Here is a 25,716-nt window from a genome sequence, read left to right on the forward strand (position 1 = left end):
AAGCTTTGGAAAAAAAACATATCCTAAATACGTTTGACCATTGACCAGTCTTTCAAATCCACCCTTATTTTTGAAAAAAAAAATCCTCCTCCCCTTCCCCCTCTCTCCCAAACTCTCGCCCACACCCCTTTTAATAAATTATTTGTTCACATACACTTTTCCCATGTTTAACACTAGTTTTCTCTCGGACCCCATTTTTTATTTTGCATGCATTCACTGCTGGCATAAAACATCCTACATATCATGCCTATAAAATATTGTATGGTTTCTGATATTTCAGATCGTTTATTCACAGGCTCACAAATAACATATACAGCCTTTTTAAAGACTATGCACAAAATATGTTTCATGATAAAAATAATACGAATGTGATCATATTCGATTTAAAAATTTCAATTCTTAGAGCAACATGCGTTTTCCTGAATTAGAAACCGTTCGTAGTTGCTTAAATGCTCACAGATTTTTCCTTCAAATGGCACATTAAAACTAGTTTGTAATTTGTTATATCAAAACTATAACTATAATTACTAATCTTTTTTATGTGATACCTCAAAGTGTTTATGTACAGTGGAACTGGTAGCACCTACATCATTAAAAGGAAAGCCTTGAACTTAGATCCTACTTCTGAAACACTTAAAGGACAAGTCCACCCCAACAAAAAATTGATTTGAATAAGAAGAGAAAAATTCAACAAGCAAAACACTGAAAATTTCATAAAAATCGGATGTAAAATAAGAAAGTTATGACATTTCAAAGTTTCGCTCCATTTCACAAAAACAGTTATATGAACGAGCCAGCTACATCCAAATGAGAGAGTCGATGATGTCATTCACTCGCTATTTCTTTGTTTTTTATTGTTTGAAATATGAAATATTTTGATTTTCTCGTCATTGTCATGTGAAATGAAGTTTCATTGCTGAACGCATGGAATTCCATAATTTTAACATTTTGTGCTTCAGGCAAGGAGGTCCTAATCGTCAAATTCGTAAAAATTGAAATATTGTATAATTCAAACAATAAAAAACAAAAGAAATAGTGAGTGACATCATCAACTCTCTCATTTGGATGTAACTGGCTCGTTCATATAACTATTTTGTTAAAAATAAGCGAAACTTTTAAATGTCATAACTTATTTTACATCCGATTTTGATGAAATCTTCAGCATTGTGTTTTTCTGATTTTTCTCTATTGATTCAAATCAACATTTTTCTGAGATGGACTTGACCTTTAATAGTTTATCAATACAACAAATTTGCTTCAAAATTGGCACAAGGTTTCCAAATCTCAGTTCTTAGAGCAACATGCGTTTTCCTCAATTAGAAACCCTTCTTAGTTACTTAACTCTTAACATGCCACATTTATTTGTATCATAAACACTAATTACTGTTAATTAGTTAGTGTCCATTTACTAATGGCATATTTAAACTAGTTCTTGCTTTGTTATATCAAAACTATATACAAGTATTAATCGTTGTACTAATGAGTGTTTTATTATTCCTTGTAGGCTTATTTTGTTTATATCAACTTCAAACAATAATATCAAAGGAATAATCATAAGATGTTGTTTTATGTGTACTGAGTGTTAGCACCTTTACAGCGTGTAGAAAGAATACCTGAAATTCAGGTTCACCGATTATTATGTAACTGAAAACCGAAAGAAATATAAATATGATCAAAGCTCCTGATAAGAGGTAGACTGTGAGAAGTTAGTGACAATTACACCTTTTAGTAGAATAAAGAGGTTACTTCAAATTCAAGGAAAATAGCACATTGAAATGAGAGTACGAAGTGAAAGTATATAATTTAATATATAAATATATATACCGAGTTCCAAATAAGATAATCCAATTATATACACACATGCCATATGGATTTCAACCGTGTTTATATCGTTTCCATTACAGGTCGTAATTGTTCAATTTACGGAGGAGTGAAAAAAGGGTGCATCATTGTTATCTCAGAACTTCGGGAAATAATCAGATACTAAGGAGCTGAAAATTGTCAGCTTTCACTTGTATCGCTAGCGTTCTAATCAAGGGGAGGGGTTCCCTAAAAAATGTCTTCGTGTTTTCTAACATTAACTTTTTGCGTGCCGAATTCTGACATTACTTAAAATTGCCGATTTTTACCATAGCTCGCTTCTCTCCCTCTTATTTTTCCTCTCGGAGAAACAGCTTCATTTCCAAACTCGGTCTCCTGTCTTTTTTTTTGCCCTATTGCCTCAATTATATAGTATGAATTCATTTAAATACAGGGTCATATAAATTCATTTTATTGAAAGACAGAACCTATAGGTTAACATGTATAATTTGTATGAATCGATTTTTTCATTCAAAGTATTATTGATCATATTCTATTAAATACATTAAAAATGTCATAGCTGATTATAATTATTATCAAATTAATAAGCATTAATAGGCATCGAATGCATTTTGCATATATCTGATTACAATAAAAAAAGAATCTTGAATATAATTTTTTTTAATCTGCATGGATTATTTAGTTTATAATACATTCAGTTCATTTGATGAAAATAAACATACAAATATGCTTTTTGAAAACATAGCAAAACATTACAAATACGACACATAGATACGCACAATGCAATAGATAAGCAATATACGACGTACAGCGAGATCGAGATATACTGATCAGATATTTCAGCTGCTAAAACGTTCGGGGCAAATCTCCCTCTCCTTTTTTTTACCCAGGGTTACACCAAAACCGATTTCTCCCGAATAAAGTCGAACCGATTCTGCCCGAAAACGGCCTGATTCGGAACATATTCGTCTCCCCGAATACAAACGAATGGGTCCCGATTAAGCGCAGACCCGAATCAATTTTGGCCATTCCGAGTAAAGCCGAATGCCACTCAAATAGTGGCAAGAATCGAGCCAAAAGTGGCCAGAATCGAACCAAATGTGGCCCGATTAGTGCCGAATGACGAATCGGAACGAATATGACAGAATTAATGCGCCAAGCTCGGACCGTTACTCCCCAAATAATACGAATGGCCCGAACCTTCACAGAATACTTCGAATACCTCCCCTTATATCCAACCGAATGTCGTCTGAATACATCCCGAATGTGACCCGAATGAAATTTGTTGTGGCCAAGTCAGTGAGCATTTTGGAGAGTATTTGGGCTGGTCAGAACGAGCCGAATTCCTCCGCGAATGTTTCCCTATCCGTCCCAATTTTTCAAAATAAGAAATGGAAAAAAAGCTTGTGAAAATGCAAATTAGCTATTTACTTTGCACTGCAAAAAACACTGGTGTTGATTTAACACCAGCTAGAGAACTGTTAAACTACACCAGTGTGGTTTCGGTCTAACACCATACAGATAAGTGTTTATACGGGTGTTTATACAACTTCAACTAGTATTAAAACGTATCAAAACAGCATGTGTTTGATTCAAAACTGATGTCATCATCAGTATATCCCGGGCAAGGATTTGTAACCCCTGAAAACTATCAAAAATGCTACATAAAAGACTATTGCACTATATTTGAAGGTATACTGATAGGCGATGTGTCATCCATTGTCCCGTCTAAATCACCCAGTGAGACTCCAAGCAAGGATGATAATGAGAGAGTTTCGGATGTATCACGAGTGGGATTGTTCACTCTTGAAGAAGCCAGGTTTATTTCCCCCGCTTCACCTTGAGGAAAATGAATATCCAGCAAAGGCTGTTGGTGTTCAGTGTAGCCATCACCGCTGATTGACCTCCATGTCGAAGGTAAGATCTGTCCGCTTTCTGCCGTGCATTCTGCATCGGTCATCGATACGTCTGCCGAAGCAGATTTGGTACTAAGATAACTGTCAGGGATTGTAGAGTTGTCCGCAATGTTCGGCAAGGAAAAATCTGAAGATAGTAATGGATCGCCACCAAGATATTGTTTGACGAACGATTCGGAAAATGGGTCGGTGTCATCTAGCAATTCAGGCGTTGGAGGTACAACCGGATGAAAATCTGCAATGTCTGGCATGGTGAAGGCATCGGTAATCATTGTGGGACTACTGGCAAGAGAAGCGATTGGCGAGCCACTGGTGCATGTTTCCTGGAAAGTATGATCTACAACTGTGGTCACTTGAATAGAGCTTAACGAGAGGGTAGGAAATACGGGTGCATCCATGTTTACACTCGTTGGGGTGGCAGGAGTTGAGGGTTCCGTGCAACTGTGGCTATGAGTTGTTGACGGTGTTGGAGGGAAGCATGATGACCCGTAAGACGATGGCGATTCCGTCATTGGCGTTGTCGCTTCCGTCTTTGCTCTGATCACCAATGCCTCGCCCAAGGCATGCAAATCGTGTATGGTTGTCTCATCCGTATCCTGGATGAGAGGTGGGGCTGATATCGTTTCGCCAGTTGAGTCTGTGATCTGGATGTTTGATGACGGGTTGGTGATCGGTGGTGATGCCTGCTGCATCATACACTTTGAGGAGTGCATGTCAAGGAGGAACTGTAGCTGGCTTCTTTCTGTTTCAAGGGCTTTCATTTCTTCTCGAAGCTTTGTATTCTCTGTTTCTAGTTCCTGTGCTTCCTTCAGAGGAAAATAACAGAGAACATTAAGTCAATAGACATATACACAATTTTACAGTTTTCAAATTCCTTATAATATATATTATGCCTCTCATACATTACGTAAATTGGTATGGAATATTTTGTGCCAAATATCATATTCTATACGTTTTGATCTATGTAATACCTGAAAGCTAATGGGGCGCTGCAAGAAACTTCCGAAAATAATCTAAGTCCTAAAATCATGTCCCGCAATCATGTGCTGTAAGTCCATGCAATGATTTGGATTCAATTGCAACTCAACTCTCAACTCTGCAAAGCCCCACTACGCTTGATTTTTAAGTTTCTTGCAACGCACCATATTAATCTAGATGTACATGTATATATTGCGTGAGACAAACGAGTTAACATTGGTAAGTTAATCTTTTCTGAAGCTTACACGTTGCCATCTCCTTCAAACTGTTCATAGTTAAAGCCAATATAATTATTCACGGTCAATATAAAAATATATCAATAAAGCTATATAGTTGTCAATTATACACAACAAAAAAAGTAAGTCCCCCCTGAATAAAATTGCTGTAACTTTTGAACGGAATAATTTTAAAATATGAAATTTCGTAGGTGGTTTTCTATACTTTGATGCATGCTCACTCATCCATGAATAAACATATCGATTTCATTTTTGCACAAAATTCTGCCCACATAACTGCCAAATGACATCGCTAAAGACAGCCTTGAAAAAGAGTTCCACCATATTGAATAAGGGGTCACTTATTCTTAAACAATATTATGCACCCATAGTGTAAACAATGTCTATGAGAGAGGAAGTCTAAATTTTAACAAAAATGAAATGAGGGTTTGTTTCATGGACAGTTTTTGCTACTTCTTCCAACAATTTTTTAATGAAACTTCGCACAAGCTTGAGATTAACACTATCCAAAAGGCGCGCACACCAAAATAATCATTCGATATGGCACAGAGTGGGGCCAAGGCCTTAAACTTACGTCTCATTTGCATAATTTTCGAATTTTGTGTGCTCACTGAAGCATTAGACATCGGGATTTTCATATAAAAATCAAATCAAATGAACGATGCAAGGAGGTTTGTGACAGATTATCCATAGCTAGCAATTGCATTATTTCCAATAACGTAAAAAAGAGCTAATCGCATTCCACATGTTCTTTCAAGGCGTGAATGTTTAATTAAACGCATTTGAATCATTGAAGCATGTTAATTGGTCATGAACATAACAAAAAAGTTGAGGAAAGGTCATTTAAGTTACTAAAATGAAACAATGCTTGCCTATGATATTTGAAATTCGTATTTTTTGCTTTCATTAAATGTTCATTGATCCGTGAAACGATGAATATTGTTGAACATGTTGAAGATACTCTTCCCAAAAATAATTGTCATCATATTCGATCATTTTTATGGATAGAAATGTGTGAAAAAAATCCAATTATAGAAAATTTTAACTTGTGTTTATTCAACCGTGAAATGTAGCAAAAACCTTGTATCGTCTTTTAGAAAGTACATTTTTCAGGCCTTCTGACTATTTTTAATAAGAATGTGGAATCAAAATCATGATATCTGGCTTGTGACTTTTGAAAAGTGACAGATTTGCCTTCTGGCGGTGCTCACTGAAGCATGACTTAAAATACGTCCATGACATTTACTCAGAGGGTAGCTTATAAAATTACCTACACGCTCATGTAAAAATATATTGAAAACTCGCATCGGTTCGGAAATTATGGATGTTTGTTAAAGGGGGACTTACTTTTTTGTTGTGTATAGTTCATTAAATAACAATTGGATAATAACTCGGCCATGGAGGATACAAATTATTCTTTTATATAGTATCTTGGGAACAACACAGATTCGTTTGTATTATTCAATAAGCATTTACGGGTTATTTCAAGAATTTAGATCTACTAGTATTTACTATTTTTTAGGAGGGTGCATATTGTTGAATATTAACCTTTGGGTTTCTCGCCTATGAAAGGCCAGGCCAAATCCGATACGTTGGTTTAAAAAATACAGGGGGGATCATAGCATTTGCTATTTCTTTTGAATCGAATGCAATTATGAGAAATCTATAGTATAGCGGTACTCACATGTACAAGTCGTCCCACAGCATCCCTCTTTTTACTACGACACTTTGAGGCAGCATCACGGTTTCTTTCCTTTTGAAGTCGACGTCTTTCTTCTTCTTCTGGGGTTAGCTACATAAAACATAGAAATAAGGGGCAGTAGAATTGAAGAATAAATACAATATGAAAATTCGACTAAAATTATAAAAATATAGTCAGGACAAAGTATATGCAACAATCAGAGGCGTCGATCCTGGGGGCAAACATATCGTTTTGCCCCCCCCCCCTCCATAATTCCGCTGTGTAAAAATAAAATAAAATTGTAATGTTACACAGAAATCAGCAAGCGAGATCGAGATACCAACTCGTTCTTTATTCAAGATTGTGCTCAAAATGTCCGCTTTTTAGATTGGAATATAAAAAATTTCAGCTCGCGCTTCGCGCTCGCATCGTTTATTTAGCGAAAACGCATACTTTTAATGATTAAATAGGTGAATAGAATGACCCGTTTTCAGTTCTAAACCTCAAAAGAACTCCCGCTTCGATTTGCAATAATCTTTTGTTGGATATATATATCTTGTCCTTTTGTTAAAAATGTTTATTAAACTCATTTTTTCAGATCGAAATATCAAAATTCTCAGCTCACACTTCGCGCGCACATCTATTGTTCTTTTAGATACCTGTCTTAATCACTGGTACTGAAAATACTTAGAATATCAAGGTTTCGGGTCAGAATATAAGTTAATTTAAGCTCGCTCTCGGCACTCGCATTATCTATGTAGTGAGATATGCATAGGTCTACCCTTCTCACGAGTTACTACAAACAGTCCTAAACAGGTACCTTTTTCCAGTTTTCAGTATAATAAAAAATTTCAGCTCGCGCTTCGCGCTCGCATTAATTTGTTGGTGAGATATGTGTCTCTTTCTCATGAGCCATATATGTATATATATATATATATATATATATGTAGGCCTATGTGCGTGTGTGGGTGTGTTTTGTTTGTTTTGTGAGATCGAGCGCCTTTGGAACGTTGATTCATGATTTTGCCCCCCCCCCCCAATCTGAAAAATTAAAAATGGATCGACGCCCCTGGCAACAATAAAGGTTATGAGATAATGTACATAAAAAATATGCCCACTAAAAGAAAATTGAAGTTTCTGTTCTTCCTGGGATATACATAGATCTAGACTACGGGATTTGAGCAAGAGATTTTTTTATGAGGAGGGGACCATTTGTTTGCACGTTGTGACCACCTCCTTTGATTTTCAAGTACTGTAAAAAATAAATAAAAAAGGGGAGAGAAGAAAAGATAAAAGAGAACGGTATGGGGAAAAAAGTCTGGGTCATATAATTTTTTAATTGAGAAAAAATGTTATATAAACTTTTATCCATCCGCTTGTCATATAAGAGCCGCCTAAGGATCGCTATAGTCGTTGATTAAAATACGCTGAACTTGTACGTTCGTATGCTATTAATATGTTAATGGCATTATTTTTTCGTTCTTTTTTATCTTTATTCAGTCCCCTCCCCTAATTTCATACACTTTTCTTCCTCCTTTTATCGTTCTTTTGCATTTATATTCCTTCTTGTTTCCTTTTATTCTTATTCCCTTTTGGGCCGCCAATAGTGTGGGCTGCCACTTCGAGTCTCCTGGATCCTCGTATACATGGAACCAGGATCTTAATCTAAAGATATTTTTCTATTATCATAATTTGTTTCGCATTATGATCTATGCCTTGCATGGAAGTGAGAAGTATACCGAGTCGCTTTGACCCACATCAATACGTCCTCATTTCCCCCCTTTTTTTTTGGGGGGGGGCTCGCAATTTTTTTTCAATCTTACTGTATGTTTTCCATTTAAAAACACACATCAATGCACTAATTAACTATTCTTTAATCGTCGACAGAAAGTTCAGTCAATATTATTGTCCAGGATTGATAGGTGGGCATTTCTTCTATTATGATTAGCGACACTCCTATCCTATTATGACTAGTTGCGATTCTTATGAGTAAAATGGCCTCATGTCGAGTAACGTCCCTCATCCCGCATTATGAATATCATACCTTATGACTTATGGTACTTACGACGAGAGACCTCACTTCCATTTTATGATTAGCGAATCTTTGAGTATAAGAACTGATACACGTTATGAATAACGGTCCTAATGGCTAGCGGGCTTATCCAATAAGGCCGACCCTGCTGTCTCTCTTTTTTCATACAGAATGTTGGGCAACATACTGTCCACTTGGTTTGGATATTGGTAAAGAAATATCAATATATTCTGGGTAATCATTATCCAATTGCGCAAATTTGTTACCCAATTATTAGTTTTTATTACTAATTTGGACATATTTTAACCAATCGTAGTGTGGACAGTATAAGTTATGTTGCCCAGTGATGGCTAAAATTTTGCCTTTTTGCCCAACCTTTATAAGAGTGTATATACCTTCAGACTAGCTGTCTATTGTTATTGTTGTCAGTCATCATGATTAGCTTGACAGTAACAATACGAAACATTTTAACACCAAATGGAAAATCCCACTCGACCTGTACAGACCACTTGTCTTTGATGAGATACAGAATACAATACGTTACATAATAGCTAGTATTGATGACGTCACTCTTGTTGTTAACACCTGAAACACTTCAAGGTAGTTTCGCGTTTCGCACGTTTTTCTATTATCATTTACCACTCGTGGTATGGAAGAGCGTATCAGCAAATGCTCTTTTTCGTAGGGGTTACCTCGACATCGCTACACCCAAACCAATTTCGTTTTCGTTTATTTTTTTAAAAATGTAATCATATACCGCCTGGCTATATTTTTTGTCTTCCCATAGTAGGGGAATTTCTTTTCAATATGTGTTTTAAAAATACATGAGACGATAGAGGAGAAACAAAATAATATCAAAGTTGTAGAATGTTATAACACTGTGCGCTCTATAGTGTGCTTTTGGAGGGGGAACCAATATCGATTACTTGTTGGTTGGTGCATTTCCATCCGATATGTTGCCCTTGATTCTACGGTAAAAATTGTATGGACGATTGATTTCAAACATAATATAAGGCACTCCGATCACAACTACAGATTTTTTCTTCAAACATCTACAGATTTTTTCTTCAAACATCTTTTTTTTTAGCATATAGATTATCACCTTGTCTGGAAGTCGTGGAGTAAAATCGACTCTGACATCGGGTAACCCTCTTGTCTTTCTCCTCGTAATGATGGCATCCTTGAGCTCCTTCTTAACAAGAGGGGTGATGTCAAAGTTCACCCATTCAGCCGTACTACCGCTTCCTACAGATGCGACGTCGCTTTGCGAGTCCGACGGCGAGGCGGCATCGTCTGACAGCGTGTCGCGGGTCGACGATTGCGAGTCGCTCTCCGTGAACGATGGAAGTCGATGTCGATATGGTCCTGGGTAGCTTGGCGTGGTGGGAGGTCCAAGTGGTGACTGGGAGGCAATAGATGGCGATCCAGTGGGTATGATAGGCGTACCCGGGCCACTCAAAGGAGTTCCGGGTGTTAGTGGGGTGGTTGGCGGGGTATTACTGATACTGCTCGGTGTAATACTAGCACGCTGTGGACTGGATTGCCCACTTCCTTTCATCATATCTTCTAAATCTACAGGGAACAAATATAGAAAATAATTATTGAATAACTCCTCGACAATTAATTTTTTGACAGTTAAATTGTAGGTTATATATATACGGACTTTAAGCAGAATCATATAGTCACCAATCGAAATATAAACCAAAAATGGTTTATTAAGCCAAATTTCATGAATATTGGAAAACGGTGTATGAGCCCCCCCCCAAAAAAAAAAAAAAAAAATTGGGAGTCAGACATAACAAAGGGGCAATTGTTCTAAAAGGGTGCGAGAAGCAAAAAGAGCGAGCGAACAAAAATCTCGAGCTTTTTAATACAAAAAAATCTAATTTCGTGATAGACTTAAACCTAATATTCAGGAAATAATGACATTTCATTATTTTCTTTCCTATTCGCTCCCTTTTTTCTTGGTTGTGAAAGTTTTTCAGGGTATATGGCCTCCCAAGCCCCAAAATGTGTAGAAAGTATAAGTCGTGAAGTTGCCGCAAACAATTCACAATGATTCACACTGTCGATATCCGAGAATGTGCATGTATACCTACACTAAATAGGTAAAAGTTTACGAAAATGATAATGTGTGCCCGGAATATGTATCTAATAGTAAAGAAATCCTTTATAAATCACCAACAAAACCAAGATCTTATTTACTTTTACGCCTTATGGATGTGGTATATCCGCATTTGTGTAGAAACGGTTGCCACACCCCCGGAATATAAATGTGATATTTCAAGTTTTGTTTGTTTGTTTTGACTTTGTACGCCCTCGCTTTTGTATTGCTCCCGATTTAGGGTAATTAATTCACTGTTTTACCTATAGATAAAGTGTGTTGTTTCTTTGGTGGATTGCGTTCGACATGGGATTTCGAGTACAGCCCCATCGAATCCAGCTGAGCGATTACAGTCCAAGGTTCAAAGCTGTATAAAGGAGGATCAATGTATTCATATGTTAGAAGAAAAAAAAATCATGTGTGCTATAGTTATAGCAGATAAAAGGGAGATTAAAAATCAAAATCACATGATAGCTGTCGGTTATTATCATATTATGTTTTAGGCATATTGATCTCTCTTTCAAAATCAATGCAGAAATCTTTCACAGTAAAAAAATACCAGCTTCACAAGTAAAAACAATTCGTTACCGTGGTTACGAATGCTAGCGACTTAGTGGTTAAGCAATAGTAAAAAAAAAGGGAAAACAAAAATAATAAGGACCCTGGATGAATTAATGGATTTTTCTGATACTCTGTGGTCAGAAATTTAGCTTAATGGAACATACGAGTTATCTCTCCAATCACTTTTCTATTAATCGAAGCTCATGCTTGCTAGATTAGTTAATGGCTTCTAAAACAGTCACAGAAAATGTCAAAAGAACAATTTCGATACGACATAATGAAAATCACAAATTTTAGATAATGCTGAAATCAGTGATAAAACGTACTTAGTTAAATGTAATGTGGACGGACTACACCCTAAAAAATATTGGGTAAAAGTGTTCCATGAGGGTAATTATGTGTCTAGCCAACATAGGGCAATTCTTTTGGGCATTTTTTTGTCCAGTGTGATGAAAATTTTGCCTATACTAAAGTAATTGCTTCTTATTTTTTAACCTTATACTGGACAATATGTTTTTCGCATCGGGTAAAATACTGCCCCAAATAACTGGTTGGACACATAATATTACCCTCGTGGTGGTAAACATTTATTTTTATCAAATATTTTTACAGTGTATACATCATCATGACCATATATACTTATACCGCAGTAATAAAGCTATATACATTATAGCTACCCCCAGATAGCAATGTCATAAAGACTTTCGAAGCCTCAAGAAGCCATTGATAAATAGATAATTTTTATCAATCATAATTTATATCACACCCATAATCATGATATAGGTTGACTGTCATTTTCCATACCTTGACAAACGGGAGGGGTCGAAGTATGGAAAATTTTTATGCAGTCCTTCAATTCAACCACTGACAACAATTCCACGTGCTTTTGCGAGATCAGTTCTAAAAATAAACCAGAGGTAAACAACACCGTCGGATTTGACAGGTTCATTCATGGTTTTATTGGACGATGTCCAAAGAAAGACGAGAAACGTGACGTCATTCATGTCCCTCCCATCCAGGATGCTTTGACTGTCCTGAAAACTTTCCGCACCGGCAATGGAAAAATGATGTCATCTATTGGAAGGAACGAGTCATTGTACCAGCACAATACATTAACTGTTTTACTACAAGCACACTCGAAGCTGCTGGTGTACTGAAACAGATAAGCTTGACGTCACAATGAGAGATTACATGGTTGCTATGAAGAGCTCTTAGACAGATGAAGCACAGACGACACGATGACGTCAAACAGCCCGTAGCAACGATAAGCTCGCTATATGCAAATGTTCTTAATGTATAGCCTATTGTATCCAGCAGCTAAATACGCGGGATTTTTGAGTCGCCCCGCTCAGTAGCTTGCTTGCTCACGTGTGTATATATAAATGCACAATAAACAATCGTTTCCATATTGTTACTCAAGGCATGGTCAGCAATTGTGTTTGTGAGCAAATTTGAAAAGACTACCATCACAACTGCGTTCATTTGTTTTTTATTCACTTTCCAACGCATACTACTCTTTATTAAGTTTCTTCAAAATATAAAGATATGTATAAGAAGTAAATCTGCAATAACAGTCATATGAATAAAACTATTATATTCTTGATGTAGTTTTCCAAAAATCAATAATCACTGATAGAAGGGGGGCAATACAATCACAGCCAAGAATTTACTAATCACTTTACAGGAGGGGCGAGATGAATCACTAAGGGCGTAAAAGGGCGTGTACATACTTTACCAACAAATTTATGATTCTCGCACAATGGTGTGTCAATATCATTAATATTCCTACATTAAAAATGCTTCAATGTTTGCTGTAAAGCACACGCCTACACATATAATAGGCCTATAATTTTCACTTATCCATCTAATATAGTTAATTGATTCTTTATCATGGTAATGACACAATATGGTGTAATTTTTTTAATTGCTCCTTCCGAGATCTACAATGAAAACGATCCACTTCTTAAATTTTCAATGAAACCGGAATTGGCCGTTAGTATTGTGAACTTACTCGATGAAAACTGTATATTCGGAATAACCGAATTAGTAAATCAAACAGTTTCCGCAAATGACCACAAGAAATATAATCATGCAGGAACATAATGATAATTTATTCATAATTCATCGCTTCACTCGACATTGTTATCTGATTCCATGCCTCATTTCCGCTGAATACATCTTTGCAATTAGTCGATACTTTTATGTTCACGCATAATTGTATTTTCTGTTAGTTTATTAAAAACTAAATGGGTTCACTGTCCACTGCTTAATATAATATTGCATTTGAATAACCAGAAATGTGTCAGCTTTTGTTTTATAGGTAAGTAAACTAAAACGAAATAAAACAGTTTCTTTATATCATTTTTATGAATGGAAATTCACTCCCTTACCAACAAGTGTGGTCTCTATCTTAGTCATCGCATTGATTCAAATAAAAAAAATGTTCCGTCCTCACGATCTATAAATTTTGGTTTCCCGCATCGATAAATTTGATTAGTAAACTAGGTCAAATACAAAGGTATCAAATGTGAAATCTAGGCTATGTATATACTCGTTGAAGTTGAAGGTTTCCGGCCATTTCATTTTATCCCCATTTTTCCTCTCCTGATTTTTTTTATTTGCTAAAACCATGGTCATCAGCACTGGACATTATTATGATTCGGAGCATTAAATTGATTGCCAGAACTCAGAACAAAGATATTTTCACCATGCATAGATTCCCGACTCCATTTTGTCTTAGATTTTGTCTTACAACATGAGTTTAAAACTGTATCATAATATATAAGTATTGTGTGTTTGTTCATTATTCACAAATTTATAAATACACATTAAAAAAATCTTAACTGAATTCATGAACATGAAATTAAAATGTAAGCAACTAAATGAATATCAAATACTTTTTTTATTTCATAATAATGAGACAAAATTCCATATCGTTTGATGGAGAACTTAACGTTTGAGCTGTGATTGATTTTAGGAAAAAACAGAAACCTTCTTGCTTGGCGATATATTTGTTTCACCGGACTGCATGCTAGCTACATTTGTCGAATACTTGTTAGGTAGCAATCGGAAAATTGATTCAAGACTAAGACTTGCATTCGAACACTTATCATTGTAATCACGCTTTCTGGGGTACAAAATCTGATTAAAATAAGGGGATTTGAGAAGAAGCTGAGAGAAACATATCGGGATTGTTTAACAATTTAATACTAAATCGATGATACTTCATTCTATTTAATTACTTGGGAGAAATTTAAATCATTGTTTGAGTTCATTATTCATTTAGTGTAAAAATTTCTACTCGTGTATATTTTTAAATTATTTTTTACTCAAAAAGCTTTTGGGGGCTAAAAATTAAAACGAGGTGATTTGGCTGATGATTGACAAAAATTGTTGTTTGCATCTTTTCACTCTAACATTTTGCAAATTTAAGGTCTATATGCTGCTGTTATGCAATCTTTGGAGTTCAACTGTTTAAGGAATAGAGAAACGTCGATCTGGTGCTGCTTGTGCTGCTGGGCCCACGATCAATTGGGCAAAACGAATTATCGAAGGATTTTTTTTTCTGATTTCTGTTTCGAAGAATAACATATGAATTGGATTATTATCCCATAAAAAATAAACATAGCAATAAAACAACGGAAATGCCATTCAAGAGTTTAACATCCTGCTCGTGTCTGCAGTTCCAATCCGTTACATAGAACGAGCCAAACATTTTGACGGGACCAGACATGGCGTATATGGGGCAACAATTTTTTTACAAAGCTGTGAGCGGGCGAAGCGACTGAGCAAATATTTTTACCCTTTTAATTCGAAATTTGAATTTTGTGATAGATTATATAATTTTCTGTCATTTTATATAGTTTTCTCATTTTATCTTGGTCGTGATTTTTAAGGGGGCATGCCCAATCTGTACGACGATGGTTCTAATAATATATTTTTTATCGAAAAAAGAGAGAAAATGTACCCAAATATGGAACTTACTAATAAACTTTTATTTATACACACCCACATATCCCATGAAATATCAGGCAAAATTAAGACATATAATTTCTGCTTTAATGTTCAACATGCTAAAGTAATCATGTTGAGAATGATCTCTTCCATTATAAATTCATCTCCAAAGACATAGGGAAAGCCCCAGAATAAACATGTTTTGCGTCGTTTAATGATTTTTGAAGAAAGCAGGAAGTTTAATTAGACAAAGATCCACTCCGTCTAAGTACACATGTACTTTAAAGAACATCATTATTGTTTTCCATCAGTGGCGCAATAAAAATATACCAAATGTTAAAGAATAAAATAAAGGCAGATTAGGAAATCCAAAACTAAAAGTCTTATAAGGTGCACATGCACTGACTAAACACTAGGATCTAGAAAAGGGTTTTTAAATTAATTCTGTAAAAGATTTAGTGATTTTTAGTTTCTCGATGTATTCCCTTCTGAGGCCATGGAGACAAAAATAAATAGATGCGAGTTCTTAAGATAAAAAATATTTGAAAATATCTTCTTAGTGAATTCTGGGAGGGCTACAGCTTCCAGCTCCCCAAAAGAGAAATCACAATGCAATCATTGTTTTAAATATCTTAAAACAAAAGGAACAACAGATTTTCATTCCAATTTGGCGAATTTTGACAACAGCCGAGTATACTACAACACTTTGCGCAACATTTTGATACGTCAATAATAAACAATGAACATCCTATGAAAATAAAATGAATAATTTATATATTCATCTACTTAAACATAATTATACAGGATAAGAGCAATTAAAGGCTGTTTTATAATAGAGACATATCAATACCATGAATGAAAATTAAATTTCAAAACACGAGCATATCAATGCTTGTTTTTGCAGATGAAGAGGTTGAATCATTGATTTTCTATGTTCAAAATTAATCAAACAGGATGATTTTCTGTTCCAAATAAATAAATATCAAGATTCTTCATTGTTTCATCCGATCATTCACTCTGATTTCGTAATTCCATATCATGACCAAATACCTGTTTCTTACCACTCAAATGGATAAAAACTTATGTTTGGCAAAACATATGCACACCAGTGCCCAGTATAACACAAAGGCTAGCGATTGATCGTATACGCTTGATTTTTACGATTGATTGTACATTGTAGTCAATGCAATCAATCGTAGAAAAATGTTCTACGATTATTGCTAAGCTTTTTGTTACGGGACCCAGGTTTGATTTTCAGTATTATTTGCTTCATAAATACTTTCAATAATTTTTGCTTGCAGTATCATTTCATTATAAAATTTTTTAAGGTGTAAACAGAAAACAGCACGCTTAGAAAACGCACATTAAGCGCCCTGATAGTACCGCCAAAATAAAAATCAAAAGAGGAACGAGGGCAAAATAAAGAAGAAAGGAGAGTTGAAAAGGCAAATGAATGTTGTATGAAAATAATGAGGAAAAAGTAGACGTAATTGTACACTGGCTATTATAAAGGTTCGTTATTATTCAGAAAGTTCCTTATTCCGAAGATTCGTTATTCCAAACACAAGCAAATTGCATATACCAAGAATGTCCGGAAGTTCGTTACGAACATAACTTGTCACCTATACGACCATTACTTCATTTTTGGATTACAGGGTAACTTCGCAATAACGAACTTTCTTATTTTCCCGCTTTTAGAATGGAACTAATGAACATTTTGGAACATCGAACATTTGGGGAATTCAAACATTACATTTTTGTCAAACCTCCGTAATCATGCACACCTTGTCAAGTCACCCCCCCCCCCTCTCCAGAATTATCTATTACCTTATATTTTACATCAAATCGAAAATCTATCATTTGCTAGATGTATAGATATTATAGAGAGACTTAAATGATTTTTCTTTCTCACTGAGCACGAGCTCTCAGAGCGGCCTGGCGGTTGACGTCTCCGCCTTTTGATTCGGCATACATGACATGGCATAGGTGAGAAGGCACGACGACCCTTTTCATAGACGGGACGTCCTTCTTTTTACTCAGAAGCTTTCATAAAATTACTGATATGAAATTTTACTCATATTGCGATTTTGGGGGATCGATACTATTTTATTTAATCTCTATTAATTTGTGTACAAAAAATGAGCAAGTTTGAAGGACTATAAAATCATTTAATCAAACAAGGTTTTCATGTGACGTACACTTTTCCATCTCTTTAGTTTCCCTGTTGATCGGCGGGGTCCGTTTGTGAGTGCTAGGGCTGGATCTGGAGACCTGTAATCACTCTTTTTCTTATTTCCTTTTCTATTTTGATTCCCCCTATTTCTTTTCAATTTAACTGGTTTTATGCTCAAGTTGTTATTTTGATCTTTATATGCTATGTAACTATAAGAATATTTATTAGGAGGCTGCACTCTACAAGCTCCGCTTTTTAGCAGTCTCCTCCATTTCCAACCTGATATGTAATAATCTTGAATATAATTTTTGTACAGGGATACTTGATTTTTTTTCTTATTTATATGTGAAAAAGTACAAAACAAACTGTATTTGTTGAAAATGGAAATAAACGAAATGAAATGAAATATCAAATTTGGGATATGTGTAAAATACAACTTAGATCATAATACCCAAATGAGCGCAAACAATCACATTAACGTGTAAGTTAGTAATCAACACTCTTAAAAAGATTAAAGGAAACCAAAACCCATGGCACAAATGAGGCTGTATGAAGAGAAGCATTTTCAACTGCCACTTTAGTCCTCTTAAAATCCTTGGAAAAGAAGCCAAAATAGAAATAAAACCGAAATTCTATCGGCATGATCGGCTTCTATCGATACCTTTCTCGAGTGCACTGCGCGGAGCCATGATTTACTCAATATTGTGTAAAAAGGGAAGATGTATGTTTGTCAGGTAAGATTTTGTCCAATATTATGCAAAAATGCATGTTTTATGGACAAATTTCAAACAAATTGTATAAATAACTGGTACACAATATTTGGTTTCATTTTGCCCAACCCCCCCAAAAAAGAAAAAAACATGTTCCTTGTTTAAATTATACCCAATATTTGGTAAACTGCTTTTAGAGTGAATGTAGAGTAAATTATTCATCGAATAATATTGCTATGGACTAACATGAAATCAATAAAATTCATCAGTATATAGTTTTTATTTGATGATTAAAAAGATATCTATCACGAATATGACAAATTGACACGCTTACCGTATCAATCTTGCTATACCATATACACGCGCTGTTATAGGCTCAAAATAATTGCAACAGTTAGAAAGATTAATTATACAATTTTAGAGAAAATCCACATTAGTTTGAATCCATCACATTTGGTGGTCATATAGGTTAAAATATTAACATTTATTGGTCAAAACCAACCCATATTAAAATAAAAACATGGGGATTTTTTCATATCTTATAGTGGAAACAATTTTTACCAAAGTTTTGGCTAAAAAAGTAAAAATTTGTTGAGTACAGAGCTTTAGGCTAATTATCTTACCAACATTATGTATATGCAATCTAAAAAAAGGTAAAATGGGAACATGCTAGTTGGTTGGGTAAAAAGATATCCAATATTTTTGTAACTTTTACGTAATGTTGCGTTGAAATAGCCCAATATGGGGTAAAAAAAATACCCAGCAAAATGTTCCCTTTTCTATCCAATATTTTGTAAAATTTTACTCATGCAGTGTTTTAGACTGTACATATGATTTTTATTTGATTCTAGTTTTTGTTTGTCAAACAATATTATTGCTCAATAATGTGTAATGTTGATTCATGCCAAACCGTTGGGTAAATATAACTGATTATTGTTTATTTCACAATGCGACATTACAAATTCGTTTTGATGTTTAGCAAGCAGAGCCCTCCACACCCTTGTATATGGTGAAAGAACTTGGCATCATCATTTCGAAACATTAATGATGCATTTTTTGTGTGTGAAGAAATGATCAAACAAGATGAAGAATATCGACATTAAAAATTCAATTTGAATTGAGCTTTTTCTTGTAATTTTAAGAAGCATAAATTTTGTGCTTTCATAACGACTCTTTTACAAAATTATCTATGAATTACTCTAAACATGCTAAATACATAGGTTCTGTGATATTAAAAATGGCATAGACATTTTTGTTAAACAACAGGTTGACTCCACGAGGAAGAAATAAGTATGGATACATCGTGGAAGTTGTCATTACTTGTTAATATTTAGAATATTTAGTAAGATACTTGAATAAAGTATTATCCTCGAATAGTTAGGAATGATCGGGAAAAGTGCTAAAATCCCTGAATACTTTTTGAAAGGTCGTTCTACGTTCGGCCCTTGCTTTATATTTTCAAGTCAATCGACACTAGAAGTGAAGAAGAACGGGAGAAAGGACGAATTGAATTACGAAGAAAATAGAGAAGATAAAAAAGAAGAAGAAAAAGAAAGAAAAAGAAGACGAAGAAAAGGAAAAGAATAGAAGAAGAAAAAGGAAGAGAAGAAGATAAAAAAGAAAGAAAGAAGAAGAAGAAATTAGAAGAAGGAGAAGAAGAAAAAGAAGAAGAGGAAGAAAAGGCAAGCGAAACAGAAAAGGAAAATGAACAAGAAGAAAAAATGGGGGAAAAAGAAAAAGAGGCGAAAACGAAGAATCAAAGGCGAAGGAAAGGAGAAAATGGAAAGACAAAAAGAAGCAAAGATGGTGACATAATTGACCATCAATCGTCCATAAAAATCAAAATTGCAGGCAACCTCAAGAAATCAAGCAAAATAATTATGTTAAATGGTGAATTGATTAATGGTGAATGACATAATCACCTTGAATTTTCATTGGTAATACAAATAAAAATTGTTTTAGGGTGATTACCCACTTTGACCCTGAATAACAATATACTAGAAAATTGCTGGTAATTTGAATTTCAGAGACTATTCACCTCACAATGTCCTCATACTTTTCAAATTCAATTCAAATAGAATATTCGTAAATTTTGCTGATGATCAATTCAGTGAACACAGTCATTACAGTAAAGACATGCAGTCTAAAACAAGTCAGGGACAAGAATTTTTTATCTTTAAAATGTATTAAAACTGATTCGAGTGAAATATGGTTCGAGTAAAATTGTTAAACACGATTGTACTTAAAGTAATCAAAATTCTATTCATATATTAGACTAGAACATGAATTTCTGTAATAATGAATTTTACTGGAAATGCTTATCGTGATAATACCATGGATGTTATTCTTTTTTTCGATGATAGCTTCGCAAAAATTAAATCTCGTTGGATTAGAGCAATGTTCGTACTCCTGGGATTTGGATCCGAAAACAATGTACAAGAGGATTACGATCGATTGTATCACTTTTTATGAGACCTGTTTTGAAAATCAGAAAACATTATAGCCAATTCAAAGACATCAAGAATGTTATGACCAAAATGTCTCGGTATATATGTTGATAAGTTTGTGGCCATCTAATTAGCCGAACACACCTAATACCAAAAACTGCAACAGATAGGCTTACATTATTATTATTTTTTTTATCATAAACTATTTTGAAATTTCCCTCAAAAAGGTTGAGCTCATTATCACTTTTTCAAATGGAAAGGGTGTCAGGGGAGAATTTCAAACAACAGCATAGACACTACGTAAAATTTACACACATTTTGATGGAAAATTACCCCACAACAGACGAAGTTAAAAACCAGTTTCCTTGTCAAGGTGAATTGTGAAGTTATTTAATTCCTAGATGAGTCTCCAGTGTTTTATATTTTCTTTGAATGACAAAGTATAAATATCTAAAATTATTTTGTTACAAACGATATTTTAATGTTTACATCATAATCATATCTAGGATATACAGCAGGCGATACAACAGCTTAATGCAATCATAGTAATAGTGAAAAGCCTACACTAAATATACCAGACAAGTAAACATTTTTTTCATGAAAAATCTTGTCATGATGCAGCAATACGACAACAAGTTGATTTTGATTAGTGAAGAGTTTCATGCACGATTTTCTGATTGTCGTTTTTGAAAATTAAGATTGATGAATTCAGCAGAAAAGGAATTAATGATGAACATAGTATTTTGCTTAACAGCGATAATGCCAATGAAATGGATCAAAATGTTACAGGCAGAAAAATTCTGATACCAGGATGAATTGGGTGCCAAGGCATAATTCGACACAACTTGCCTATTTTGATAAGTCAAAACCACTCATTTCATCTTTCATTTTTTTTTCATTTAGGTTTTATTTCCACAAATCCGTTATGTTACAAAACTTTGATAACTTACATAACTAAGCTGAGCAACCATTACACACGTAGACTATATAAGTATAAATAGCAAGCATTCTTAATCAATACATATTAATACATGTTTAAGTACATAAAACGGAAAAGTGGAGGAAACCTTAGAAGCAGAATGCTTGTAGATAAGGTTCCCTTTTTTATACATTACTTTTGATATAACTACTTAATAATAATACACGTGTCAACATTTTATCAATCAAATTACACCGACAAAAACAAAACAAAACAGAAACGTGACAAAAGAAAGAAAGAAAGAAACGAAGAAATAAAATAACGAAAGAAATAAAGTAAGCAGCTGCCATCCAACAGAAGTTAAGAAACTTCTGGATTATAAGCTCTGTGGACAAAAATACAATAGAGCATGCCAATAAGGAGCAATTTCAGTTTGTTTCATTATATCGAAGAATAAGCTTTGCTTTCAAGTGATTTTTGAAAATATTATAGTTTTGTAGTTGCTTAAGTGTCATATCCAAGGAATTCCAATAAACTGGACCAGTATATACTATCGTCCTTTTCCTAAGTACTGTTCTCAACCTATGCAAGTGAAAGAATGACGACTGTCGGGTAGGATAAGTATGCAAATGTTGATTGTTTTGGAATAGTGATGTAAAAGCATGAGGAAGAGCATTTGAGTTCAATTCAAGCACCCTAAATAGAAATTATATAAATCATGCACCTTTAATATTTTATTGTTGAAAAATAAAATATTTGTGTGACTTAACCTGTCAGAATGGCAAATTATTCGCAATACCCGTTTTTGAAGAATTAACAATCCAGTTGGTAATTAAACGAATTACCCCATGCAAGTATACCGTAGTTCAAATAAGGTAGGATAAGTGTTGAGTACAAACCTTTCTTAAAGCTCAATACTTTCAGTGATTTTCTTGGAAGGAAGAAAAAAATTCAAATTTTAGATATTTCTAAACATATGATTTTGGATCACAATAATATACGTCATGAACTTTTGAAAATCATTGTTACCACCATTTCATGCTATATTGTTTCATTTTTTTCTTCGAGAGCATTATTTTTGCACGCACAAAATATATCAAATAAAAATAATACCGTTCTTTCAAATCTAAAATTATTTGTTCGGTGATTATTATGGACACTATATTCCTGGATGTTGTCTACATAATTTTGGTTGGACGAATCTCAAATAATATTCTTATCTGAATATTGTATAAAAGGTTTCCATTACGACAAACATTTTTGGTTTGAGTTTTAAAATCATAAGAAGTGTACGTGATGAGGGTGCAATAAAATGGTTAATCAAAATAGAGAAGCAGCTATTATGTTGTTCCAAATGCAAAATTGATTACAGTCAAACTGGAGATTGGTCTTTAATCAGTATACAAGGCTTGTATAGCTTAAAATCTTGAATGAACAATTGTCCCTCCACCAAGACAATTGTAAAATGTAGATCATGTTGGTTTATAACAGATGTATATAAAGTTATAAAATGTATTAATCTAGTGTTATCGTCAATAAATACTTTGAAATTGAATTAAGATAAAGAGCAATAAAAAAAACTGTAGAAATTACAATAATGACAGCTTTAATAATAACATTCTAACAGCAGATCAGACGATTAATTCCTTCTTTTTATTCCCCACTAATATAATCAACTGAATGATTTAATATCTACAATTAAACATAAATTGTATTGAAATGAGTTTCTAAAGACCAAAGCAGAATGGATGAGATCTCAAACAACAGTTCAATTGATTTGGAAACTAGATTTGTATACGCCGGGCATGTTTAGAAATTATGTTGGCATGAATGTTGTAGAAAGATCATAGTCAATGCCAGAGCAAGAAATATCTAATCAAGATAAATAAATTGAAAAACGTCTTCATCATTTTGACTCATCCTGATCAGTGTGAATACAATATTATTCAGACAATTGAATGAGACATAATTTACATTTGTTATCATGATTATGGTACTGGATTAGGAATGCATAGATTATGATATGAGAATAATATATTATATCATACCTCTACCGTATTCGTTGCGATTGAAAAGTTGTTATTATTTTCACTGATTCTGTATAGTGATGATGGTAATAATACGAGTTCGTGCATCTTGCAGCTAAATATTATAAATAAAGCAATGAACGTCCATTTTCAAGCATGTTATTAACACAACTTAGTTCACATTTGAACTTCGTAATTATTTTACTGAACAAGATGATTATTTACGATGGATGACAATAATTATGGTCATGGTATCCATCTTTACAAGGTGTTATATCAATGGAAAAAATGATATTATCACACAGTATGAAAAAAACACACTAAATAATCAAATATATCATTGTGTGCCCCTATGAAACCATCGAACGGTGCGGTCTTTGTATTTGAGCCAGAACTCGAGGGGCTTTGTGTTGACACGACGTACATGCTGGATGGGGGATCTATATATGTAGGTGAAGGGGCGATGTATTTCCACATGCACAGCATGAATCGTTTTCATACAGGGGTACATTTGAGGAAGATTTACGACTGAAAACATGGGAAATACCATATCTTAGACCGAACAGATATTGGAGTAGTTGTTAATTTATAATAATAATTGTTTTTGACCATCGAGATGGATATAGAGGCCACGGTTTCTAAGTTAGCCAAATTTCGTCTCGTAAAACTCAAAATGGCGGGCTTTCGTTGTGCAGATAAAATTGCAAGAAATTATTATATGGTATTCATAATATGCTGGTGCAGAGCGGCCTTCCATTTTATATGCCATATTAGAATCATAGCCAGAATTTCGACTTTGTATCAAGTGATTATTTTAAATAATGGACAGGCCTATAAATCACTGTCATATAGTGGTATACTAATAATGATAATTCTGTTTAAAAGAATATAATATCAAATCAACTCTAAACAGTAAATTAAAGAAGACATGATATTGCAAATCGTAAAGAGGTTAATGTCTTATTCAAATTAATTCGGAAGCATAGTTCAAAGGAGTAACGTTCTCGAAATAAAAATGTACCCATTATGAATCTGTAGGCAGATGATGGTATTAATTAATTTCATTAATTTCTAAATTTAATGAATTATCAATACCACAATGAACATGCTCATACATTACCATTCTCTGGCATGGTTAATAATCAATATGGGATATCATGACGAAACATGCATCCGAATTCATATTAGAATATTTGAATACTACAATATTGATACATCACTGGGTCTATACTGACACAAGTGGGTAATAAAATTTTAATATAGCTCGCAGTTAATGCAAGGTTACTAATTTTCTTTGACCTATCTCACCTCATAAAATGTTCCGTTGATGAAGCGTGGTTATAATAATCCTGATTGATAATAGCTTCCCAATGTGTAAATACAAAACACTCTGAAATTTAAGTGTTCATTTACTGTTCGAATAGGAAGGTATATGAGATCAATGTGACAATCTCTCCCTCGATGCTGTTGTGTTATACGGGGGTGTCAATTTAATGACCACTTCAATGTCTAGCCGCAAAACCAGGGCCCACGGTTGCTCATTCTCGTACCCGAAGCTCCGGCTAGTCGTGTGCATAAAACCTGATGAGTGGGTAAGCTGCCATCCGGGCTTAATATTCAAATCCAATTCTGCTAAAATTAATGTAATCAGCTAATGATGCAAGACCTACATAACCAACTACAATTGAATGTAGCCGGTAGCATCATAAATTCGTTGAAATTTCCATGATGATTTACAAACAGAACGTATAGTTGAAAGATTCGACACTTTATCGTCTGCTAGGTGTCGAAATGCACGGGGTTTTATGTGACTAAACTAAACGCGGCAAATCGTTCTGTCCTCTCTTCCAGCTGTAACTTATAGTAATGAAATTTGTTTTATTTTTCAGCCCTCTGAGTAGGCTTCCCCAGCTAAGGTCATTGTTTGAGCTTTAAACACGTGAGACAATCTATTTGACTGAAAGCTGCTCCCCTCGTCTCGGTTCAGTCGAGCTTGTTTGCTCTCGGTCTATCTGTCCTCCAAGTTGCCAAGCGAGTCGTCCATATAAACCGTCTGTTCCCAACCAGGCGAGGGCGCTAGTCAGACTCCAACCGTCGCCCAATCTTGGTGGATGATGTCATTTTACCATGATGTCATTTTCCATTTATTGGGCGTGT

General features: G+C 34.4%; 1 protein-coding gene across 1 annotated transcript; it reads right to left on the reverse strand.

Moving 5' to 3' along the window:
* Positions 1 to 1,168: 1,168 nt before the first annotated feature.
* LOC121418761 (transcription factor kayak-like) lies at positions 1,169 to 25,716 on the reverse strand. The gene is made up of 5 exons (XM_041612853.1): positions 24,868 to 25,716; positions 11,032 to 11,135; positions 9,767 to 10,236; positions 6,636 to 6,743; positions 1,169 to 4,543 (listed from the first exon to the last, which is right to left on the reverse strand). The coding sequence occupies exons 1-5, from the start codon at positions 24,870 to 24,872 to the stop codon at positions 3,494 to 3,496; spliced, it is 1,737 nt and encodes a 578-aa protein (XP_041468787.1). The 5' UTR covers positions 24,873 to 25,716; the 3' UTR covers positions 1,169 to 3,493.

Source organism: Lytechinus variegatus, chromosome 7, assembly GCF_018143015.1.
Source record: "Lytechinus variegatus isolate NC3 chromosome 7, Lvar_3.0, whole genome shotgun sequence".
In the NCBI taxonomy this organism is placed as follows: domain Eukaryota; kingdom Metazoa; phylum Echinodermata; class Echinoidea; order Temnopleuroida; family Toxopneustidae; genus Lytechinus; species Lytechinus variegatus.